This window comes from Salvia miltiorrhiza, chromosome 8 (assembly GCF_028751815.1).
Source record: "Salvia miltiorrhiza cultivar Shanhuang (shh) chromosome 8, IMPLAD_Smil_shh, whole genome shotgun sequence".
NCBI lineage: Eukaryota > Viridiplantae > Streptophyta > Magnoliopsida > Lamiales > Lamiaceae > Salvia > Salvia miltiorrhiza.
The window spans coordinates 9,561,339-9,582,548 of NC_080394.1; the positions used below are offsets into that span (position 1 = coordinate 9,561,339).

Genomic DNA, 21,210 nt, shown 5'->3' on the forward strand with positions numbered 1-21,210 from the left:
TCAAAACGAGAACCCCACAAATGATTTATAGTTTTTTATTATCCGTACTTTTTTTAATAAAAAAAAATCAAAAAATAATTTGAGGGGCACGAAATTAAGACAAAAATATTTAAAGAAAATTCCCTCGCTTGGTGACCCAACGTTTTTCTCGATGTGGAGAGGAGTAACCACAGGATTCACATCTCACCTCCACGTGGCATCATCCAACGCTACCTATGGCCCACAAGAGAACAGGTCTTCAGGCAGTTCTTTGCGGTAACCGTCTATAGCCGGTGGCGCACTGGGCGTCTACCGATGGAGCCGGTGACAGGGGTCAATGGTATAAGAGTTGGGGTTTAAGCTATGGTGTGGAAGCCGGAAGAGGTGGTTTTCACAGGGTTTTTGGCTATCTTTTCAATTTCAACCGAAAGAAACAAAATAAGAAATTAGATTACAAAATAAAAAATAAAAAAATTGATGGGGGGAATTGAGTGACATTCTTCAACTTTTTTTTTTTGGTTTGATTTTCTGATCGTGAAAAAATAGATTAGATGATTTTGGTTGTTGAAGATTCAAGATGAAATGTTTCAGAATGGAAAAGTTTTGATCTTGCGTTGTTGTTGGCATAGTTGTAGGAATATTTTTCACTGGATTTTGCTTGCAGAAGAAAATGATGTGGCAATTGAAGATAATTCATGGTGGCATGGAAGAGATTTTGATTCCTTGAAGGTGAGATGATCAGATTTTTGGGGTGCTTCTGCTTGTGGTTTGGTAAAGTTGGAGGTTTTGGTTCAGATTTTTCTTAGGAGAAATGGAGAATTGAAGGAAAAATCTAAGAGTTCTGGGATTTTTCATTTTCTGGAGGGTGGTTTTTCATTTTTTTCCCTTTTCTCTCTTCACCTTTTTCATTTAATTGATTGTTTCATATTTTCCGAATCAAGTGTTTGCGTTATTTTTCATTTTACATAATTATTTTCCTGATGATTTGGAAGTGTCTGATCCGGGATTTTACCATGCAAAGATTTTTCTGGTTCTGGGCAATTAGATGGTTTTAATCCGTAGATGACAAGTTTTTCATAATTCTTTCGCTATGTTCCGTTTTGATTGTAGATATGAAGCATGCTACCTCCCTCTTGTATAAATATTACAATCTTTGTTCCCTTGAAAATAATGCATGATCTAATATCACAAAATGCTGTTGAAATTCCTTTCACTTGGGGTTTTTTGTGAGGGTTACTTTTCTTCTCTTTATTGTCCAGTCTCTGAGTTTCTTTGCTTGTTGTTTCCTTCATCTGCCTCAGAATGAATCCATCACTTATTATGTGTAACTAAAGTTAATGCCGATTTGTTTCCATTGTGTCTGTGTTGAGATGAGTTGTGGTACTTTAATTTTATGTTTTTTTGTCATGAAAAGGCCACATATTCCGTTAGTCTGCGGATTTTACGCCAATATTCTGTAAATTCGTTTGATTTGTTTCATCAAAAGCTCAACTTTCTGCGCTTGAATTCGATACAAGGAATCTCCGTTTTGTTTTAATATTGATTTGTACGAAGGATCTGGTAATGTTCCCCACGTTTCTGTGGATTATTAGGTGCTTTCCTTTTCTGATTCCTATCATGTTATGTACTGAAATATAAATTTTGTTTCCATCCATTCGTTTTATCAATCCCATTTTGGCCTTTCAACAATCTTTAAGATGTTCCCTTTTGCATTGATACCTTTGGCATTAAAGTCGTATTATGGCCATTTTCTGATAACATAATTCTATATCTGTAACATCTTTAGACTATTTAAAAACTTGATTTATGAATGAGATCTTCTGCATTGACTGACTGTATCGTTATCTTTATTCATTCTGTGCTATTTTGTCTTTATACAACAGGTGTCGTGCCCATTTTCGTTGCTCTGGGATTATGTTATAATCAGTTTCGGAAGACTGGTCTTCCTGTTTTATGAATTTACTGGGTATGGTTCTGAGATATGGCATTGCAGAAGAGATTAGAGTATGGATTTAATGGCTATCAGGTGCCTCCGACTCCTCGAGCTGCCAGATCAGTTAGGGTAATCAGACTCCCAAACATCCATATCTATGGTATTTCTATCACCCTTTGGCTATGGGAAAACTTGCTCTGACCATTTTTTTTAATCATTTTCTTATCTTAGAGGAGGAGCTTATTTAAGAGGAAAGCTGATGACAACCAAATGTGTGCATTTGACTTATTAGCAACCGTAGCTGGGAAGTTACTCTTGGATGGCGAAAGTCTGCCATCTGCAAATACAAATGCTGGAAAAGAGCAGCCTCCTACTCTGGGAAATTCTGTCGGGAAGGAAGATAAGGGTGAGAATAAGCCTTTAGAAGAAAAATCTTGTGATCGAGATTGTTATGAAAGGAACTTTCTCTTTACTGAAATTGTCTCCGAAGCCCCCAATCCAAATTTGTGTTCGAACGAACTTGCTTGCCCTCAAAACGATATAATCTCGAGGCCCGCCTCTGGTATAACATCTTCTGATTGCTCGGAGAAGTTTGGTTCCGCAGAACAATTGGTCAATGATGACTGCAAGCTCAGCCTTGGGATTTCTACTCCTTCAGTTGATATTGAGTCGTCTGGTCTTAGGCTATCTGCTAATTCTGGGTCGGAGGACGAGAGTAGGAAGGGCAGGAAAGACATAAAACTGGATTCTGCAAATATTAGGAATTTGTCGATAAGTAATAAGGTTTCTCTGGGCAGTTCAGTGCGTCCAGAGGCGTCAGACAGAAAATCTTCTGCATTAGTGTGTTCAGTTGATAGTGTAAAGTTTCCATTTTGTAGGGACCGTACTTCTTGCGGTCCTTTCCCCGTTAACCGGGAGAATGTAAAGTTAGTTACTAGAGATGATGACGATAACTCTTCTGAGTGCATCGAACCTAGCGCCAGAAATAAGGCCTTTAAGCAGCCTGGAGACCGTAGGTTTAGAAAGTTTCTAGCACCTAAGCATTGTAAAATAACTTCAAACGTGAAGGATGACGAAGGCTGTAATGCTGGTGAGCTGCTTTAAGTTTATATGGTCATCGCTTGTTTTGTAGTATATAATAAGTTCGGTCTGTTTGCAGAAAGATGCAATTATCTCAACAGGAAGAATGGTCTTAAGCGCCAAAGGTCTCTCAGGGACTATCCTTTCAAAAAGAGGAAGCTTTATGACTGTAGCTCGGTCTCTAATTCTGATGAAAGCATCACTGGTGATGGGATGTTCGGAGTGTCTGAAAATGGCGCTAATGAAGATGGACTCAGATCTGGTCCAACGCTGCCGGGAGGTAGTTTTCATCTTCCCCCATTCAATTACACACATGCATGAAGATACACGATCTGGATTTTAAACATGACCGACGTTTTACTTGATTAACACGACATGCAGCAAATGCGGCGCCAACTTCCGTAGCAGGAGGATATGATTCTTTCCACTCCAAGAATAGCCAAGGTACAAGAAATTTGCTTTGGGTCATTTGTATCTTTGTGGCTTAGAAATTGCCTGCACTTGAAGAGTTCTCACGTGGAAATATTTTTTTCCTTTGACTCAGTCAAGCTTAGAATCAAGTCTTTTAGGGTTCCGGAGTTATTTATTGAGATTCCAGAAACTGCGACAGTTGGTTCTCTGAAGGTATCAAACATCAACCTATCGTTCTAGCTTGTACTGCTGAACCTAAACATTTTCGGCCAACCTATTCTTGGAGACCAGTGTGTGCTACATAGCTTACATTGTTTCAGAGACATTTCACATAATCGGTTGACAATATTTTGCAGCGTATGGTTATGGAAGCAGTAAACACAGTACTTGGTGGTGGATTACGTGTCGGAGTAGTACTTCAGGGTAAGAAGATTCGAGATGATAACAAGACTTTGTTGCAGACTGGAATTTCTCACGAAAACAAGATGGATACCCTGGGATTCACTCTCGAGGCCAGCCCTGCTCCAGCCCCGATAAGATCGTATCCTGAAGATTGTCAAGGTCAACTGCTGTGCGACAATCCTCAACCACTCGCCAGGTATTCTTTGATTTCTCTGCTTTCAAGTATAAATTTCTTGGTTAATAGGTATGGCTGGTTAGTGGTTACAAATGCTTCGTTTTGTACACCGTGTCACCAGGTATCCGCCTACGCCTACTATCACTCAAAGTGCTGGCCAGCTGGGGAATCAAGATACTCATCCGGATCTTCATGGAAGTTTCAACAATTTCATAGAAAGTGATCACGATTCAGCTCCTTCTCTCCTTGGTATGTCGTTGCAGAGAGCTACTTCAGAATCAAAGGCACTGGTTCCACTGCCTTCAGCAAAACAAGATGCATTAGCTGTGGTGCCTCTGAGAAAATCTAAGCGATCTGAGTCTACACAGCCGACGTATCCGTAGACCCTTCACCGTTGCTGAAGTGGAAGCTCTAGTTCAGGCTGTTGAGAAACTCGGAACTGGAAGGTAGAAATTAGAATGATGCATTATATTCTTATTGAAACCTGACTATGGAATTGTGTGATTTTGATGGTTCCTTGTTTCTGAGCAAGTTATGTCTGCTTTGAAGCAAGTTTGAGATTTGTGGTCGAGTGTGTTTGACTTATCGGCTTATTTTTGCTGCAGATGGCGTGATGTGAAACTGAGAGCTTTTGATAATGCAAAGCACAGAACTTACGTGGATTTGAAGGTAAAGACAAGTAATGTTATTTACTCATGTATAACATCGACAGTCTCGCTGTATTTCCTCACTGAAGTTCTCTACAGCATATAAGATTGTGCTGGACTATATAGACGTTGTCTTTTGCTTGTTAGTTGAGCCACATAACATAATCGATTTTTGCAGGATAAGTGGAAGACATTGGTCCACACGGCAGGAATATCTCCTCAGCAGAGGCGGGGGGAGCCCGTGCCACAGGAGCTCCTGGACAGGGTGTTGACGGCCCATGCTTACTGGTCACAGCAGCAGCCAAACAGCAGCAGCTCAAGTCCCAGCCAGATACTTGCCTTCTTCTATGAAAAGCTCGGTTCCATTAGTCGACAAGACGCATCTAGGTGTGGTCTTTCCCTCTCTTCACATTGTTTTTTTCTGTGATTATTACAATACTAGTAGTATGTATAAAAGTGTGTCAAAAAGGAGTAAATTAGTGTTTATGTAATATTTGGGTTGTAGCAGTTGTAAATGCATTACAGAATAAGGGGGTTTTCCGCTAACAGAATTGATTATGCTGGGAAACTGGCAGTCTTTTAATGTGAAGTTTCTCTCTTTGGTTCAATTTTGTTTGGTTTTTGTGGGGTGGGAGTGTCAGTTGATTTCTTGTCAATTGTAGTGTAATCACCTCTCTTGTTGATGTAGAATCACTTGATTCTTGTCCAGTTTAAAGCTAAAGCTATTATTATTGTAACAAGACTGTTTTTGTTATAAACATTTGTATCACATTTTTTACTTGTATGTCTCATCTTCTATATTTGTTTCTCATCTTGCAATCCTAAATATATTTATTAAATCTTTTTGGAACCATAAATTATTTTTTGAAAAGTTGTAAGAAAAGTGAACTACTGAGTGTATCCTGGTAAAATGACATATGATGCCTGCTTGAAATTATTGGCACGTTTTGTTATAAAAAAATTACTAGTATTTTAACTTTTCGCCCTCAAATCAGCCTGTTCACTTTAAGATTAATTTTAATATATAATGTAATTACTTAATTGCTCGAGAAATTAAAATATTTTGTTTAATAATTTCATGATTTTACTATCAGCAAGTAAAAACTGTCAGGTATAGTGGTTGACTGCTGTTTACTAATAAGTAGCCAATTTTTTTTGAAATAGAGAAGACCATTTAAAAGCAAACAAGTCGCAAGAAAAGGAAAAGAGAACCTATAAACATTTTCGTCTTAAAGTCTTCAAGTTTGAATTGAATTTTATTATTATAATATTATATTGATTTATTGGGCTTAAAATTGTACACTTTGATTGGAGGTGGTCTTGTGTATGATATGTTACATGGTGCAACACAATACACACACATTGATACACAAACACAACGCACCTCTGGCCGCCGCCTTTCCTCTTCGGTGGCATCAGCCGCCGCAGTTGCTACGATCACCGCCATCGCCGTCCGTGCCACCCTCCGTCTCTCTCCAGAACACACATATACACACAAGACCCTAAATTTTCTCTTTCTTTGAAATTGTCGTTGCCGCTACCGCCCTTAAAACGTTGTGTCGTCACGTCTTCTTCTCCAAGAATTGCTACGCCACTGCAGGGCTACCGCCATTTTTCCCGCGTTTCGCAATCCCTCTGAGACATGTTTCTTTAACGCCATTTTTCCCGTTGAGCAGTTTCTTGTATTTAAAGTTGAGAAAAGTTCAGGAGGCAACATTGTTTGTGGAGCAAGAATATGGTAGTATTTCTCCAACATGAACTTTGGGAATAGGATTTGTAATTTAATTACATGTTTTTTCTCAATTGAATTCATATGGCGAATGGTTTTCCAATAAGTCCAAGAACGCGCTCCAATGGCGGATTTCACAATGTTTGCTATACAAAAGCTTCGATATATATGTTCCTCTTATTTTTGTATTTGTCTTTTGACAGACCCTATTTTTGTGCTGGAGATCAAGTTAAACCAAAGCTCGCAGATTGTTTAAGCTAAAGAAATCGAGATAGACATATATATGCCAACCGTCGCGATATTGATCAAGCCAGAGTACCGCACATTGTAGAGGTTCGTTGTTGCCATGGGCAGGAGGATTGATAAGACTCTGAGAGAGAGCATTGCAGTCAAGGATATTATTGTCGACTAAGATGTCGGCCTGACTACCGCTTATAGTCTGATGTTCATCCAGGCCAACAGGGCATAAGATGACATGATTGGCAAGGAAGCAAGCAAACAAGCAATTTGGGCAAGAAAAAGAAGTAAGTGAGTGAGTAGAGACGGGAGGAGAATGATCGGCATCAAGGGCATGATGCTGACGTGGCAAAGGTGGCAGAATTGGGAAACGATAAGGGAAGATGTGCATCTTCACTCAAAGTGTGAAACGATCAAATCAAATCCAACTATAAGGATGTCGCGGGTAGAGTCAACTGGATAGTTCAACAATGGAGTCCAACAAGAGACCAAATCAAATCAAGAGAGTCCAACAAGAGATCCACTGAAGAAGGAGTCCAACAAGAGATCCAGGCGCAATGCACCTGGATAGTTTCATTCGGAGAAGGACTTCTTAGCCCAGTCGCGTGTTGGCCTTAGAGCAACGTTCGAATTATCTTATAAATATATCCGCTATGTTCATTTTCAGTGTGCACAAATTACAAGTTAAACTTGGGAGTTCATACTACCAAAAAAAATCATTTACTTTCTGCATTTTACTGTTAAGTCCCGTTTTGGGCAAGACGATTTAGTTTATGTTTTTGTTCAACAGTGTACCATTCTGCCCATTTAGTAAGTTTGCTTTCGTCTATTTGACTATTTCTATGTCTTCTTTATCTATGATTTTCGTTAATTATTATATGTCTGGCTAAGTTCTTAAGTTTGCGTTGGGCATATATGAAATGGATATGAATTCATAAATCACGAGGTTGGAAATGTGTGCTTAAATAACTGCATATGTGTTTTCCGAAGTGCTGGGCAATATAATAAAATATCAAATTCAGCTTGATTAATTAATAGGCCGTTAATTAATTGAGTAGAACTAGGTCACCAATAAATCAAGTTTATATAGTGTGTATGTCTACTTTGCGTTTTGAGAGTATTCGCGTGTACGAGAAGTTGAAGTAGATTTTATCATATAATGGAAGTGCACGTGACATGTGATAAGAGGCACATGTCATTAATGATTTATAACTGGTACACCCACATTTCTTGACCAAAGAACTATAGAGTGAGTATTCATGGATTCTACGTCTTGCCCAAATTATCTTTTATTACTGATTTTATTTGTTTAGTGTTTCCAATTTATTTTTAGTTTATGTTCAGTTTAGAGTCAAGTTGAATTTAGTCCTTTGAGATTTTAGTAGGGTCTCTCGTGATCATCACAACACGCCCACCCCCTTATTTTCCTTTTTGGTTTGTGATATGGGACGCAACTAAATCAACTCCATATGTGATCGATTTTAGTTTATTACTGGCACTACACCTAATTTTGACAAAAAAAATAGTATAAATTTATTTATACAAAATTGAAATGAAAACTTCGTCATCTTTATAAAAAAATATATATATACTCCCTCCGTCCGCCAAAAGTGGGGCACAATTACTAAATCGGGCGTCCGCAAAGAGTATACCACTTTCCTTTAAAGGAAATGGTCCCACCATCCACTTTAATCTTTTAACCTTACAAACACTCTTTATTTACAAAAATACCCACTCCAAATTCAATCTCAACTACATATCTCATAAAGTGGTGGGACCCTTTTTCAACTACATCAAAATCATCACCAATTTTATCAAATCCCATGCCCAACTAAAGTACCCCACTTTTGACGGACGGAGAGAGTATGTGTTATTGTTATTATTTTGATTTGTTGCATTTTGATTTTTACTATGTAATAGAGTACAAAATTATGGCTATTAACAGATAGGTTAGTTACTATGCAATGCATGCATAATCTCTATGATTAGGAATCATATAATATTAAGTTGAAATCGAATACACTTTGAAAGGAAAGTTTATGCTACGCCGAGTGCAGTTTAGGAAGCTGCGTCGCGGCTTCTAACGGTAACACGTGTCTATCCTTATATGACATCGGTAGATTTGAACTCTAGTTCGAGTGATGTACACGCGATCTAGAAAAGTGTGGCACATGTGCTCGTTTCTTGTCCAATATGTCACCATTTTTTGTTCAGTCCAGCCAACTTACCAAAAAATCTAGTTTTCTCTGTTACATAGTCCATTTTAGCTCATTTTTCATATATATGCATATTCCCCATGGCGACGAGATCCACTTTGGTGAAGCGGGAGACGAACTCGGTGTCGTAGACTAATTTCTTAGGCGGATCGAAGAGGACAACCGAGGAATCGGTAACGAGGCGGAAGGCGGAGTCGAAAAAAAATGGAACTTGTCTTGTCAGGGTGGAGGAGGAGGGCGTGGCGACGGTACTGCTTCTTGATGAGGTCGGCGTCGTTGGAGCGCTGCGGGATTTGGAGAATCGAGTACTAGTCGGGCTGATTGCTGCATTAGCAATGGAGAGCCAATGGTGGACTCTTAAATGTGGTCCCCACCAATTAAGAGCCCACCTCCACTATGAGAGAGCCAACCCTTGGCTCTTAAATTTGTAAAGGGGGGCTTGGAAATGGAAGGTGCATAACACGCGCCCATCTTGCTACAATTTTGTGCCCGGAGCGCTGGAGAGGAGTGGGCTCGCGAGCCGCAGGCTCGGCAATGGGGGGGGGGGGGGGGGGCTCGCGAATTGGGAGGCTCGAGCCCAATTCCGAGCCCCCATTGATGATGCTCTAAATACAAACAAAAGAGGAGAGCGAATTTTAAATGGATGACAACTTGATTAAAAAAAAAATATTAAAGATAAAATAAACAAATGAATGCCATTATCTGCACAAGTTTTTAATCTCACGCATTTCTTAATTGCATGTGCGTCACTCGAATCAGACTATACCGGTACCAATATCAAATCGATATGTATAAAGAAAGGGTATACACATGTTCACGTTAGAAGCCGCGGCGCAACTTCCTATATCATGCTCGGCCTAACATAGAATTTACCACACTTTGAGATTGTGTACACAAAGCATAAACTTGCACACAAAGCTTCCAAACTGCACGTTGACACATACATTTTATTGATAGGTCAATTTATCCATTTTTAGTACCAATATTAAATATTGAGTGATTTTTATACTGGTAAACCGTAGATTCATAAGTTTTTGTTTCATGTTACTTTTTCAACATTTTAACAATTTTTTTAGAGTCGGTAGTAAGTATTTTTATTCTCAAAAATAAAAAATAATATTGAGTGATTTTTATACTGGTAAATCGTAGATTCATAAGCTTTTGTTTCAAGTTACTTTTTCAACATTTTAACAATTTTTTTAGCGTCAGTAATAAATATTTGGGTTATTGTTGTTTAAATACACCAAATTTTCCTTCAATTTTGAAATTTAACATGAACTTTCAATTTTTTTATTAAAATACATGAACTTTCATAATTTTTTATTTTTAACACCGACGACTATTCCGGTGAAATTGAATCTGATATGGCAAATCTAAAACATGAGTAGGACTAATAGGTGACACGTCACTACAACATCATTTTGGGCAATAGAAAAATACAAAAAATAAAAGAAATTTCTTCCCCCAAATCTTCAAATTTATTCTACGTTAGGGTATTTAGGCCTTCTTTGCAACTGGGTCACTGTCTCGAACAGTAGGGAGGCGGAGTTTGATCGGTATTTCACCCTCCTTTGCGTTTTTTATGAGAGTTAAAAGTGTAAGATTGCGGCTGAGTTTGCGAAAGTTTTTAAAGTTGTAAAATAGTGGCTGGTTGAGAATATGTAAATTGCGGCTGATGAAATTGTGAAAGTTTTTAAAGTTGTAAAATACATGTATCACAAAAAAAAAATGAAATGAAATAACAGCAGATATCCACGTCAGTTAATTTATGCCACATCAGATTCAATTTCACCGGAATAGTCGTCGGTGTTAAAAATACAAAATTATGAAAGTTCATGTATTTTAATAAAAAATTAAAAGTTCATGTTAAATTTCAAAATTGAAGGAAAGTTGGTGTATTTAAACAACAATAACCCTAAATATTTTTATTCTCAAAAATAAAAAAGCAAATAATAGACAAATACTCCAAATATACTTTCTCAAAACCTAATATTAGAAGCAATATAAAGGTGATTTCAATTATTTGTTGATCCAGTTAGCTTGACCAAAGAGATGAATAATTTGTTTGGGTCCACCAAGATCCAATTCATGGTCAACTTGTTTTATCTAAAAACGAACTCAAAATTTACTTATAATACATATATATATGTACTTTGTATAAAGTACTTTTATCCGGTCAGAAGGCAATAACATAATTTTGACCTTAATGTCTTATCATTATATTATACTCCATATAATAAGTAGTAAAAACGAAATTGTTAAAGGTTTTGTCATTCAGCTAAAACTGGTACTTGAAATGCTAATTGATGATTAAACTAGTTTGATAGCTAGTTGAGATAAAAAGTGATAAATAAAACTTAGATAAAATAATATGGATTGGGTGAGATTAGTAATGTATTTTAGTGTTTGATAGATGAAGATTAAAATCTAGAATAACATGAATTAGTTGTTTGATAGATCAAGATTAAAATTTAGATTAAATAATCAAAAGTCAAAAAATTATCATTTTAACCTTATACTATTAAATTTAAATTAAAAAAAAGAAAAAATCTATTAATAGAATTCGGCAATTCCTATCTCCAGCAATTCCAATCTCCTTCTTCCCCCGACCCACCCGCGTGCCGCCGCGCTGCCCCGCCGCCCCCAGCACGGGCGTCCCTCCCCAACCACAACGTCGTCGTCGCCTATCATTTCTGTAAATTTCATCACTTTTAATTTCCTTCTTTCTAGCCCACTAATCGGTTTCCGCCATCCGTCCACCTAGCCTTCCAAAGCTTCGGATCGGATTGTGAAAATATCTCAGACAGTAACAAATAGCGGGGGTGTCTGGTGGCAATAGATTTGGGCGCGGCGTTGGCGACCAGTAAGCGAGAGGTGGTGGAGTTAGTTTAGCTTTAATCGGTGATGGCAATGAAAACAAATTTAGGCATACCTCTGATTTTAGTGGGCACCCACGCCTGCAATTGAATTACTGAACTTTGTTAGGTTGGATTTGCAAGGGTAGATTTGGCTTGCTGAAATTTAGTATGGAACACTGTTGATATCAAGATTGTTAATCCGGCCAAATAGGTGGTATAGATAATGTGGGAGTAACAGTGAAATAATAGCGGGCTTTAACATTGTAGAGGGCCTGAGAGTTTATTAATATAAGCTATCAAACACCAGTTTAGCCTAGTTAAATAAATAATATGGGTCTTATAACCACTAACAAATGCGTCTAATTATAAAAACGGTGAGAACTTTATAGAAAATAATAAATAATTTGGTCAATGAGATAATTAGAGAATGATTTAATGTTTGACTGCTTTAATTCAAAGCACAGTAGATGGCAGCCTGCACTCTGCTTCATCGAAGCTTCACCAGACTTGGACAAAAAGCAATTGATAATTATTTAAACCCCCTCCAACTCCACCATATTTACAGATTGTCCCTTAGGACCGCTACCACATTGTTTTTTTAAAGGTAATGACTTGATCTAAAATTAAAATATTATTTTTTAAAATAAAATTGGAGCCTATTCTAATAGGACGTCCCAAAATTAAAAAAGGACCTATTAAAGCGGAACGGAGAGAATAATAAGTTAATGTTCAATTTATTTGAATATGGTTTCACAATATATGAATTATATTTACTAGTATTTTATGCTTGATAAAGCTTTAAACTCGCCTCGAAATCAAGTTTTATAAGTAAAATTATATAAAATAAGTGTAAGAATAGCAAAGCATTGGATACGACTCTCGTTTGACCTAATAAAGTTCGTTCTAGCTAAATTCTATAATTATAATTTATAAATATAGACATACTATCTCAATTTTGAACGTTATTCTACACATAATTTGAATAGTTTTATTACTCTTAATGTAAGAATCTGTAAATAATTACACATAATTTGAATAATTTTATTACTCTTAATGTAAGAATCTTTCTACATTATTAATACTCTAAATAATTTTTCATTAAAAGTCATGCTGAAAATACCTATGCATATTTATGGGGAACCGAGGAAATATATCTTTCTAATTTTTTAATATTTAAGTCAATGGAATATGTCAAAGTCTTGAGAAAATAATAATGAGAAGTCTAATAATTACTTTTCTTAATTATGTTATTATGTCATGTAGATACTACTTTTTCAAATTTCATTTTTAGGAGGATATTTTTCAGTTCTTTATTAAGCTACCTCATGCCTGGGCCAAAAATAGACAAAGTATATATAAAATCGGTATCCATATTAAAATTGTGAAATATGATTATCAAGTAATCGAAGAATAATCAAGGAAAGCGATTTTGATATGATTATACCCAAGTAACCAAACCTATTTTACCACTCCTACCTGCTGCATCCCTAGATACTTTGATTTCATAAGAAATGATCCCATATGACACTCGTTTCACTTAGAGTTTTACCAATCGAATTTATATATCTTCCGTATTGTCGCGTGTGGGTTCGGCTTTATTGGGTTGTTCCACTGTAGATGGCTCACTTCAATAAAAAGGTAATGTTTAACTCTTGAAAAGTTGTGACTCCTACCATTTTTATCTAATTTATATCTTTTTCGTAATTTTCGTGCTGAAAAGAAGCGAGTCATATTTAGTGGGACGGAGATAGTATAATATATAAAAAAACTATAATACTTGATGAAAAATTTAAACATGAAAATAGTAAATAAAATAAAAATAAAAAATCATAATAAAAAATAATATAGATATTTCTGTAATAAAAGTTACATAATTATACTTCTATAAAAATCAAACACAAAAAATTCTGCACAAATATGGTAGAATTAAGGCTGCTGACATTGACAAACTGAACAATTTTTTGATTTATTTTCTTGTTATATCTAGATATAGATTTAGCATAAAGATAAAAGAAATATCTCTCCACCCCCGAAAAAGAAACAAACTTTACAGAAACTATGACATAAAATTTAATATTTCCTATCCTATTTAAATTTTGAAGAATAACTAATTTAGTTTCAAATGTTATATACTCCTTTAATTCTGAAAAATTAGTTTCAAAAAAGAATATCACAAATTTAATATAAAAATGATTGAGTATATTATGAATGGAAAAAGAGTCTCCTCTTAAAGGTAGTATTAATAAGAATTAATATATGGAACTAGCCTGCATCGGGCTGGCTCAGCCGTCGACTCGAGTCAGTCTTGGTGTGATGAGCCAGCCAACGCATAATGGATTGACACGAGACACGACTCGTATGGATAAGTCCGACTCATCATTTTTTTAGTGTGGCGCGTGCATTTCACACACCTGACTAGAATCGACTTGGCAATGAGTCAAATTAATGCGACATATGAGGAGCTTATCATGTGATAAAATAGATAAATAAATCAATATATTTAAATACATTTTTCTCTTATTTCCAAGGACAAGCAAGAAAAGGTCACCCAGTCTATGGTCCAATCTATTTTTCTCCTCCATTTTTTTCTCTTTTTTTCTCTCTTGTTCCACCACTTTTTTCACTATTTTTTTCTTTTTATTTTTTTATATTTTCATTGTTTTCTAAATGTAATCAAATTGATTCATGAACAGAATAATCAATATGTACCTTAAATATAATATAGTATACAAATCATTAAAAATAAATTTAAAATGGATAAGTTATGAAAATTTTAAAATATTTTATTTTCTATCTCTTCATTAAAAATTTATAACTTTTTATTTATGTTTATGTATGAAAATATTTATTACCCCCTCCGTCCCACGAATCTTGACACGTTTGGTTTCGGCACGAGAATTAAGGAATTGTGTATTAGTGTTTTAAGTGTGCAGTTAATAAAGTATAAAAGTGATAAAGTAGGAGAGAGAATGTAATAAAAGTGATAAAGTAGGAGAGAGAAAATAATACTCCCTCCGTCCCACTTCAATTGACACTTTTACTTTGGGCACGAAGATTAAGAATAAAGGGTTGAGTGTGTAAAGTGGGTGGGGGCCATTTGTTTAATGTGTGTAGAGAAGGTAGGGACCACATGCTATTTTTGGAAAGTGCCAATTGAAATGAGACAAACAAAAAAGGCAAGTGTGCCAATTGAAGTGGGACGGAGGGAGTAGTAATTATTATCTTATTTAGAAATGTGTCAAGATTCGTGAGACGGAGGGAGTATGATTAATAATTTATATATGCATAATGTAAATTTTCATTATCGGATAATTTTTAAATTTATTTAATAACTATAATTATCATTACACTTTGTATAAATTGAAAATTTACATTTTTAAATTCGAGATTTTATTGATTAATTGATGTGATGATTATATTTTATTTTTAAAATATATATTGTGTTTGTTTATATTTTGATGTTTTTTATTATTTTTATTTATTTAAATTTATCATTTAATTTCGATGTCCGTCGTGCATCGTACGAATGACTGTATACTAGTTTTTATATAACTTTGGGAAAGAATCGATGAATTTCATTTACATACTCTCACTAGTAATACGTTATGTGGTTGTGTTTATAAATAAGATAAGATTATTTTAAATTAGGATTTTTTTTTTTTTTTCAAAGTGGAAGGAGTATATTTGAATCTTACCAGACATCGAGTTAAAAAAAGAAATAAAGCAATGCACTCCTCGATCCTCATACAATTGAATTCTTGGGGATTCTTGGGGAGTAAATGGAGGAGGGCTGCTGTCAAAAAAAAAAAAAAAAATGGAGGAGGGCCTTTGGTAATAATTATAATCCTCAAGGGTATGTGCATAATTATCCCACAAGATAGACAAGACCTTTTCTGAGTACGTTCTCTCTCTACATACAGATACAGACACCAACATAATAGAGCTGAGTTGCTTTATTTCATTTCGACCCGACAATTCCAATTAACTCTTTCAAGAATCTTTCACTCCTCACTTCATATTTGTGATTACCTCCTCTCCTTTCACTTGACGAATTTCCGAGGTATGCAAAGCAAAATCACTTCTTCTTCTTTGTCTTCTCCCTCTCTCTTCTTTTTTAACTCACTTTCGAACTTGTATGATGTATCCCATGGTTGCTTCCTTATTTTATTTAATTTTTGCCTTTTATTATCTGATTCTGGAGTCTATGTGCGTATCTTTTTATTACATCGACCATTTAAGTTCAAGTTTAATTTCTCGTTTTATATTTGACTGCAATCTAAGGAGTTTTTGCTGGATGATGAAGCAAATCAGTTGAGTTTTTGTTATTTTTGTGTGTTTCAGATGTAAGGGTTTCCGTAATTTATAGTGTTTTTTTTGTTCCTGCGTTTCATGAATTCCCCCCTAGGAACATACTAATCAATTTCTTGTACGGTAAATTAAAAAAAGAAAAGAAAAAATACTCCAGAAAGTAATTCTTAACTATTCTAATTTCTAAAATAATGATTTAGACGACAATGCGATATGTGGAAAAATTACTTCAGAAAGTAATTCTTAACTGTTCTAAAATCTTTGTTCGATTTCTAAACTATTACACTTTGCCTCTATGTTGAAATGAAACGATTTGTTTGGATTAGTATGTGATGGATCTTATTGTTTGATTTTCGGAAGCTGTTGACTCCACTTGATCTCATGTCATATATTATAGCCTTGTGAGCTTGGGAGATTTAGTAAAATCTGTTCATTATTTTGATGCTGTGGGTTATGATTGGTTAATGAGTTTGTTCTTCACGCTTTTTAGTTTTTTATGAAATGCAATTTTTCCTTCCAACAATTGACTTATTGAAATGTGCGCGTTCTATTTTCTCAGGGAATTTAAGTAATCGTTCTCATGGATCCTTGGTTCAGTGATTCCAACACATCAAATGAGTTTAAATTTGATGATGGAAGTTTTCTCCCCAGTTATGATCAGCTTCAAAACCTTAGAAATGGGACTAAACATGATTACTTAGATCTTGATGTCCTGGATATCCCTTTCCTTCCTATAAGCCCAGGCCCTGATAATTTTGGTCCATCTTCGAATGTGAGCTATGAAACCGACTCTCCAGATGATGTAGACTCTGATCCAGTGCTAAAATTTCTCAATCAGATTCTAGTTGAAGAGGATATGGAAGAGAAGCCTAGCATGTTTCATGACCCCCTTGCTCTACGTGCTGCTGAGAAATCCTTGTATGAAGTCATTGGGCAGAAGTACCCACCTTCACCGTCTTATCCAGGAAGTTATGTTGATCAAAAGTCTGACAGTCCTGATAGCTTTTTCGGGAATTCCAGCGAGTATACAAGCAGCAGTAATGCTGGAAGTAGTTCTATTGATCCTCAATGGATTGTTGATCCAGGTGAAAATACTTCGTCAATGGAACAGGGTCATCTGCAGGATCTTTTGTCCGATTCATTCTTACCGGTCAGTTCACAATCATCATCACTTGCTGTCAACAGCTCCTATGGTAATGTGAATACACTGATGAACTCCTTTAGCGATGCAAGCCTGCTTCAGAATTTGTTTGGTGATAGTGAATCCATCTTGCAGTTCAAGAGAGGGATGGAAGAAGCTAGTAAATTCCTTCCTAACAGTAATCCATTGATTATTGATTTGGACAAATATGAATTACCTAAAAAATCAGAAGATATAAGTCCAGCTGTTGTTATCAAAACAGAAATAGAAGAGCCTCACAACTCGTCTAATAGCCTCAAGGGAAGGAAGCATCAACATACAGACGATGGGAATTTGGAAGACATGGAAAGAAGCAGCAAGCAGTTTGCAACATATGTTGAAGAGGTTGAACTATCTGAAATGTTTGATAGAGTTCTTCTCTACACTGATGTCAAGAAGGAGTGTGGCAACAATGATACTGAACTGGCAGGCCCGGCTCCGCTGCCAGCAGTGCTGCCTAATGGGTCTAATGGCAGAAAAGCTCGTGCAAAGAAAAATGAGAGACAGGGGGATTCCGTGGACCTCAGAACCCTTTTGATTAGTTGTGCTCAATCTGTTGCTGCTGATGATCGTAGAACAGCATATGAACAATTAAAGCAGATCATGCAGCATTCTTCTCCAACCGGTGATGTATACCAGAGGTTGGCCCATGTGTTTGCTAGTGGTCTTCAGGCACGGCTGGGTGGGACTGGAACTGAGCTTTATGCATCCCTAAATCGCAGGAAAATTACGGCTGCAGAGAAGTTAAAAGCCTACCAGGTGTATCTTTCAGCCTGTCCATTCAAGAAGTTGTCGATTGCTTATGCAAATAAGATGATTTATTCGCTGGCATCAGAAGCAACTACACTGCATATTATTGATTTCGGTATCCTTTATGGCTTCCAGTGGCCTATCCTCATTCAGCAGCTTTCAGAGAGAGCTAGTGGGACTTTCAAGCTGCGTATCACTGGAATTGAGCTTCCACAACCAGGTTTTAGACCAGCCGAACTTCTAGAGGAGACAGGTTCCCGCTTAGCAAAATATTGTGAACGTTTTGGAGTACCGTTTGAATACCAAGCCATTGCAACACAAAACTGGGAGGCAATTAAGATCGAGGACCTGAAGATTGCAAGTGGTGAGGTGATCGCTGTGAACTCTCTTTTCCGGTTTGGCAGATTGCTTGATGAGACAGTTATGGTTGATAGTCCAAGGGATGCTGTTCTGGACCTAATCAGGAAAATAAAGCCACATATCTTCGTAAACACTGTCACAAATGGATCTTTTAATGCTCCCTTCTTCGTGACTCGTTTCAGGGAGGCCCTGTTCCATTATTCTGCACTGTTTGACATGTTTGATGCTACCTTGCCTCGTGATAATCCACATAGGATTGATTTTGAGCAAGATTTCCTTGGCCGTGAGGTAATTAATGTTGTTGCATGTGAGGGAGCAGAGAGGGTTGAGAGACCTGAGACGTACAAGCAGTGGCAAGTTCGCCACATACGGGCTGGGTTCAAACCGCTGCCCTTGGATCATGGGATTTTGAAAAAAATCAGACACAAGTGCTGTGGATATCACAAAGATTTTCTTTTTGATGAAGACGGTTTTTGGATGTTGCAAGGGTGGAAAGGCAGGATTACTTGTGCAAGCTCGTGTTGGGTCCCTGCATAGAGTCTGATGCATGTTCACTCAACATTAAGGGGGTTCAGGTAAAGATGTTGAAGAATCTGAGGTGATTTTCTTTCATCATCTTAGTTCTAGACCTCTAAGGCAAGCGTGTTAAACAAACATCATCTGCTCCCTATTTGGCTCTCCACCCTCTGCATCTATAAATTTGCTTCCGTTCTGCATTATATATACATGATGAATTATAAGAATGAGTTTGGTGCTTCTTGTCTTTAAAGCATGCCACTTGTGTACTGACAACGCAAATTTCTCTATTTGTTTCTTGAGACGATATCTGCACTTGAAGTAGCATTGTATCAGAAGAAAAGGGAACTTGCAGTTGTGGGGATGTCATATTACAAGGTACTTGGAACTCTATCCAGTCGACTTACGCCTCTTCTGATTTGGCTCATCATGTTGTAGAATAGCAAATCATGTGTACATATATCAGCGATCTACGGCACTGAAGAGGGGCTTCCTACTTGACTGCTCTTTCTTGTTCTTGAATAATTGAAGATCTTAGTCTGAGGTTAGATATGGTTAGCATATGCATCATCGCTTAGCTTGTTTTTCTCAGGTATTAATATTATGTATTGTAGGGTTGGTGATTTCTCATCATTGCACTCTTTTAACTCAGATGATGATATGGATACGCATAGATTTGATCCTAAACTCGATTTTGTAGAAATGATTTCCTTCCAAGTTATTTATACTGATAGTTTCTACCCTCGTCGTTTGGAATTGGCTCAATTATATTTGTTTTTTTACTTAAAAAAAATGTTCATATGATGCGAATTGATATTGTGTGTTAATTCGCAGTAGATATTGCGTATGTATTTTATAATGTGTAGACGATAGTGGTCCCTTCACCAACTTGCTGGAACATATTCGAGTAAATGGATTAAAATTCTTTTGTGCTAGAATATAAGGCATCATCTCAAATGTTGCACTAAACTCACTAAACTATTTTAGTGCGATACCAATTACCATTTACATGAACTAAATAGGCGATTTTAAACCTCCAATTTACTTACTATAATTTCTCATTTAAAAATTAATAATAAAAATGATAACAGATACTACTGTTATACCCTTAGAATCACTAATTTTAAATTCTATAAAATATTACAGCAAATTAACACCTATAAATATGATCCATGTGAGTCAGTATTTGATGAAATACCTTTTGATGAATGACCCTCTTTCAATCCTTGCATTTTTCTTTTTGACTCGCTGAAAGTTATTGAAACCTAGTTGGTTAGACAAATATGAGGGATAAATCTTTTTTGTCGAAAGTCCAAAAATGGAGTAAAATTGTGAATTTTGAGGAATTGAATGAGCCTCATTTGTCAGAGGCTTACATTTGCTTCAGTATCCAAGTTTGTGAAAAGATTGAAAATTAAAATTGCCCATTTTCATTAAGTGAAAATGAAATTTTTTTATTTTTATAAAAATTATGCATATTATGCTCAAATTATTCGTAATGGACAAAAATACTCTTAACATGAAATTCTTTAATTATTCGTTTATTTATACAAATTCTTTGTTCATATTGGAAATAGTGGGTAAAGACTTATCACACTCAACATGTTTCCGTATAACTTTAATATTAATCTTGTTGTAAACCAACTTCATACATTTAGTCGAACTACTTATGAATTCTGCTTGTTGCGTTCTACGGACCGCCAACCTCCTTGAAACACGTCCAACCACACACTAGCAAGAGATGATTACAACACTTCTTCTCCTTCAATAGTAACTGTGAATCACCCATAGTATATCACTCTTATTTTACAAATTAGATCTAACCACGCAGACACATAAGATGGTTAAGAAATTATATATTACAGAGATTCCGGTATTAACATATTATATTTAGTTGATAAACGAAAGAAAAATATCTACTCAGCTAGAAAGTTGAGCAAAAGCCTGTGTTTCTAGTGAGGAAACGACGGAACACCTGTTCCTCTATTGTCCTAAAGCAGCGGCGGTGTGGGACCAGATCTTTCAATGGCTTGACATCAAAACGGCAAATCCGAGAGGTATTTTTCAACACTTCATTTCTTTCATTGCGGCTGGAAAAAAGAAGAGAGAAAGAAGACTGCTTAAAGCTTTGTGGGTGGGAACAGTGTGGTTGCTCTGGGAAAGCAGGAATGATAGTCGTTTCCGGGACAAGGCTTGGGATATTGATAGACTTGTTTTACAGATTAAGGGGAGACTTTGGAGTTGGAACGAGGCCTACAAAATCGTGGAGTTAGGAATTACTTTTACTTCTTGGTGTTCCAAAGACTTCAAACTTGTTTTGTTGTTTTGATTGGCATTCCTGATGCCTTGATCCCTTTTCTTTTAATAAAATTTTTACTTTACTGATCAAAAAAAAAAAAGAAAGTTGAGCAAAAGCAAAATGTTTATTA

The 21,210-nt window shown here is 36.2% G+C and overlaps 2 protein-coding genes across 2 annotated transcripts; both read left to right on the forward strand.

Annotated features, from left to right (window-relative positions):
- Nucleotides 1-327: 327 nt before the first annotated feature.
- Nucleotides 328-5,411, forward strand: LOC131000776 (telomere repeat-binding protein 1-like). The gene is given in 12 exon segments (XM_057926847.1): nucleotides 328-708; nucleotides 1,863-2,041; nucleotides 2,144-3,002; nucleotides 3,072-3,272; nucleotides 3,374-3,436; nucleotides 3,537-3,616; nucleotides 3,760-4,001; nucleotides 4,102-4,348; nucleotides 4,350-4,426; nucleotides 4,586-4,649; nucleotides 4,806-4,928; nucleotides 4,931-5,411. Coding segments are annotated over 11 exon segments (2,085 nt in total). The 5' UTR covers nucleotides 328-708; nucleotides 1,863-1,960; the 3' UTR covers nucleotides 4,979-5,411.
- Nucleotides 5,412-15,568: 10,157 nt separating this feature from the next.
- LOC131000779 (scarecrow-like protein 14) lies at nucleotides 15,569-19,523 on the forward strand. Its single transcript, XM_057926848.1, has 3 exons — nucleotides 15,569-15,727; nucleotides 16,535-18,840; nucleotides 19,085-19,523. Exon 2 carries the CDS (start codon nucleotides 16,556-16,558, stop codon nucleotides 18,800-18,802), a length of 2,247 nt encoding a protein of 748 aa, XP_057782831.1. The 5' UTR covers nucleotides 15,569-15,727; nucleotides 16,535-16,555; the 3' UTR covers nucleotides 18,803-18,840; nucleotides 19,085-19,523.
- Nucleotides 19,524-21,210: the final 1,687 nt, after the last annotated feature.

What these genes read in the sequence shown, in the direction of transcription:
- LOC131000779 (XM_057926848.1), top strand. Translation starts at nt 16,556, where the DNA reads ATGGATCCTTGGTTCAGTGATTCCAACACATCAAATGAGTTTAAATTT.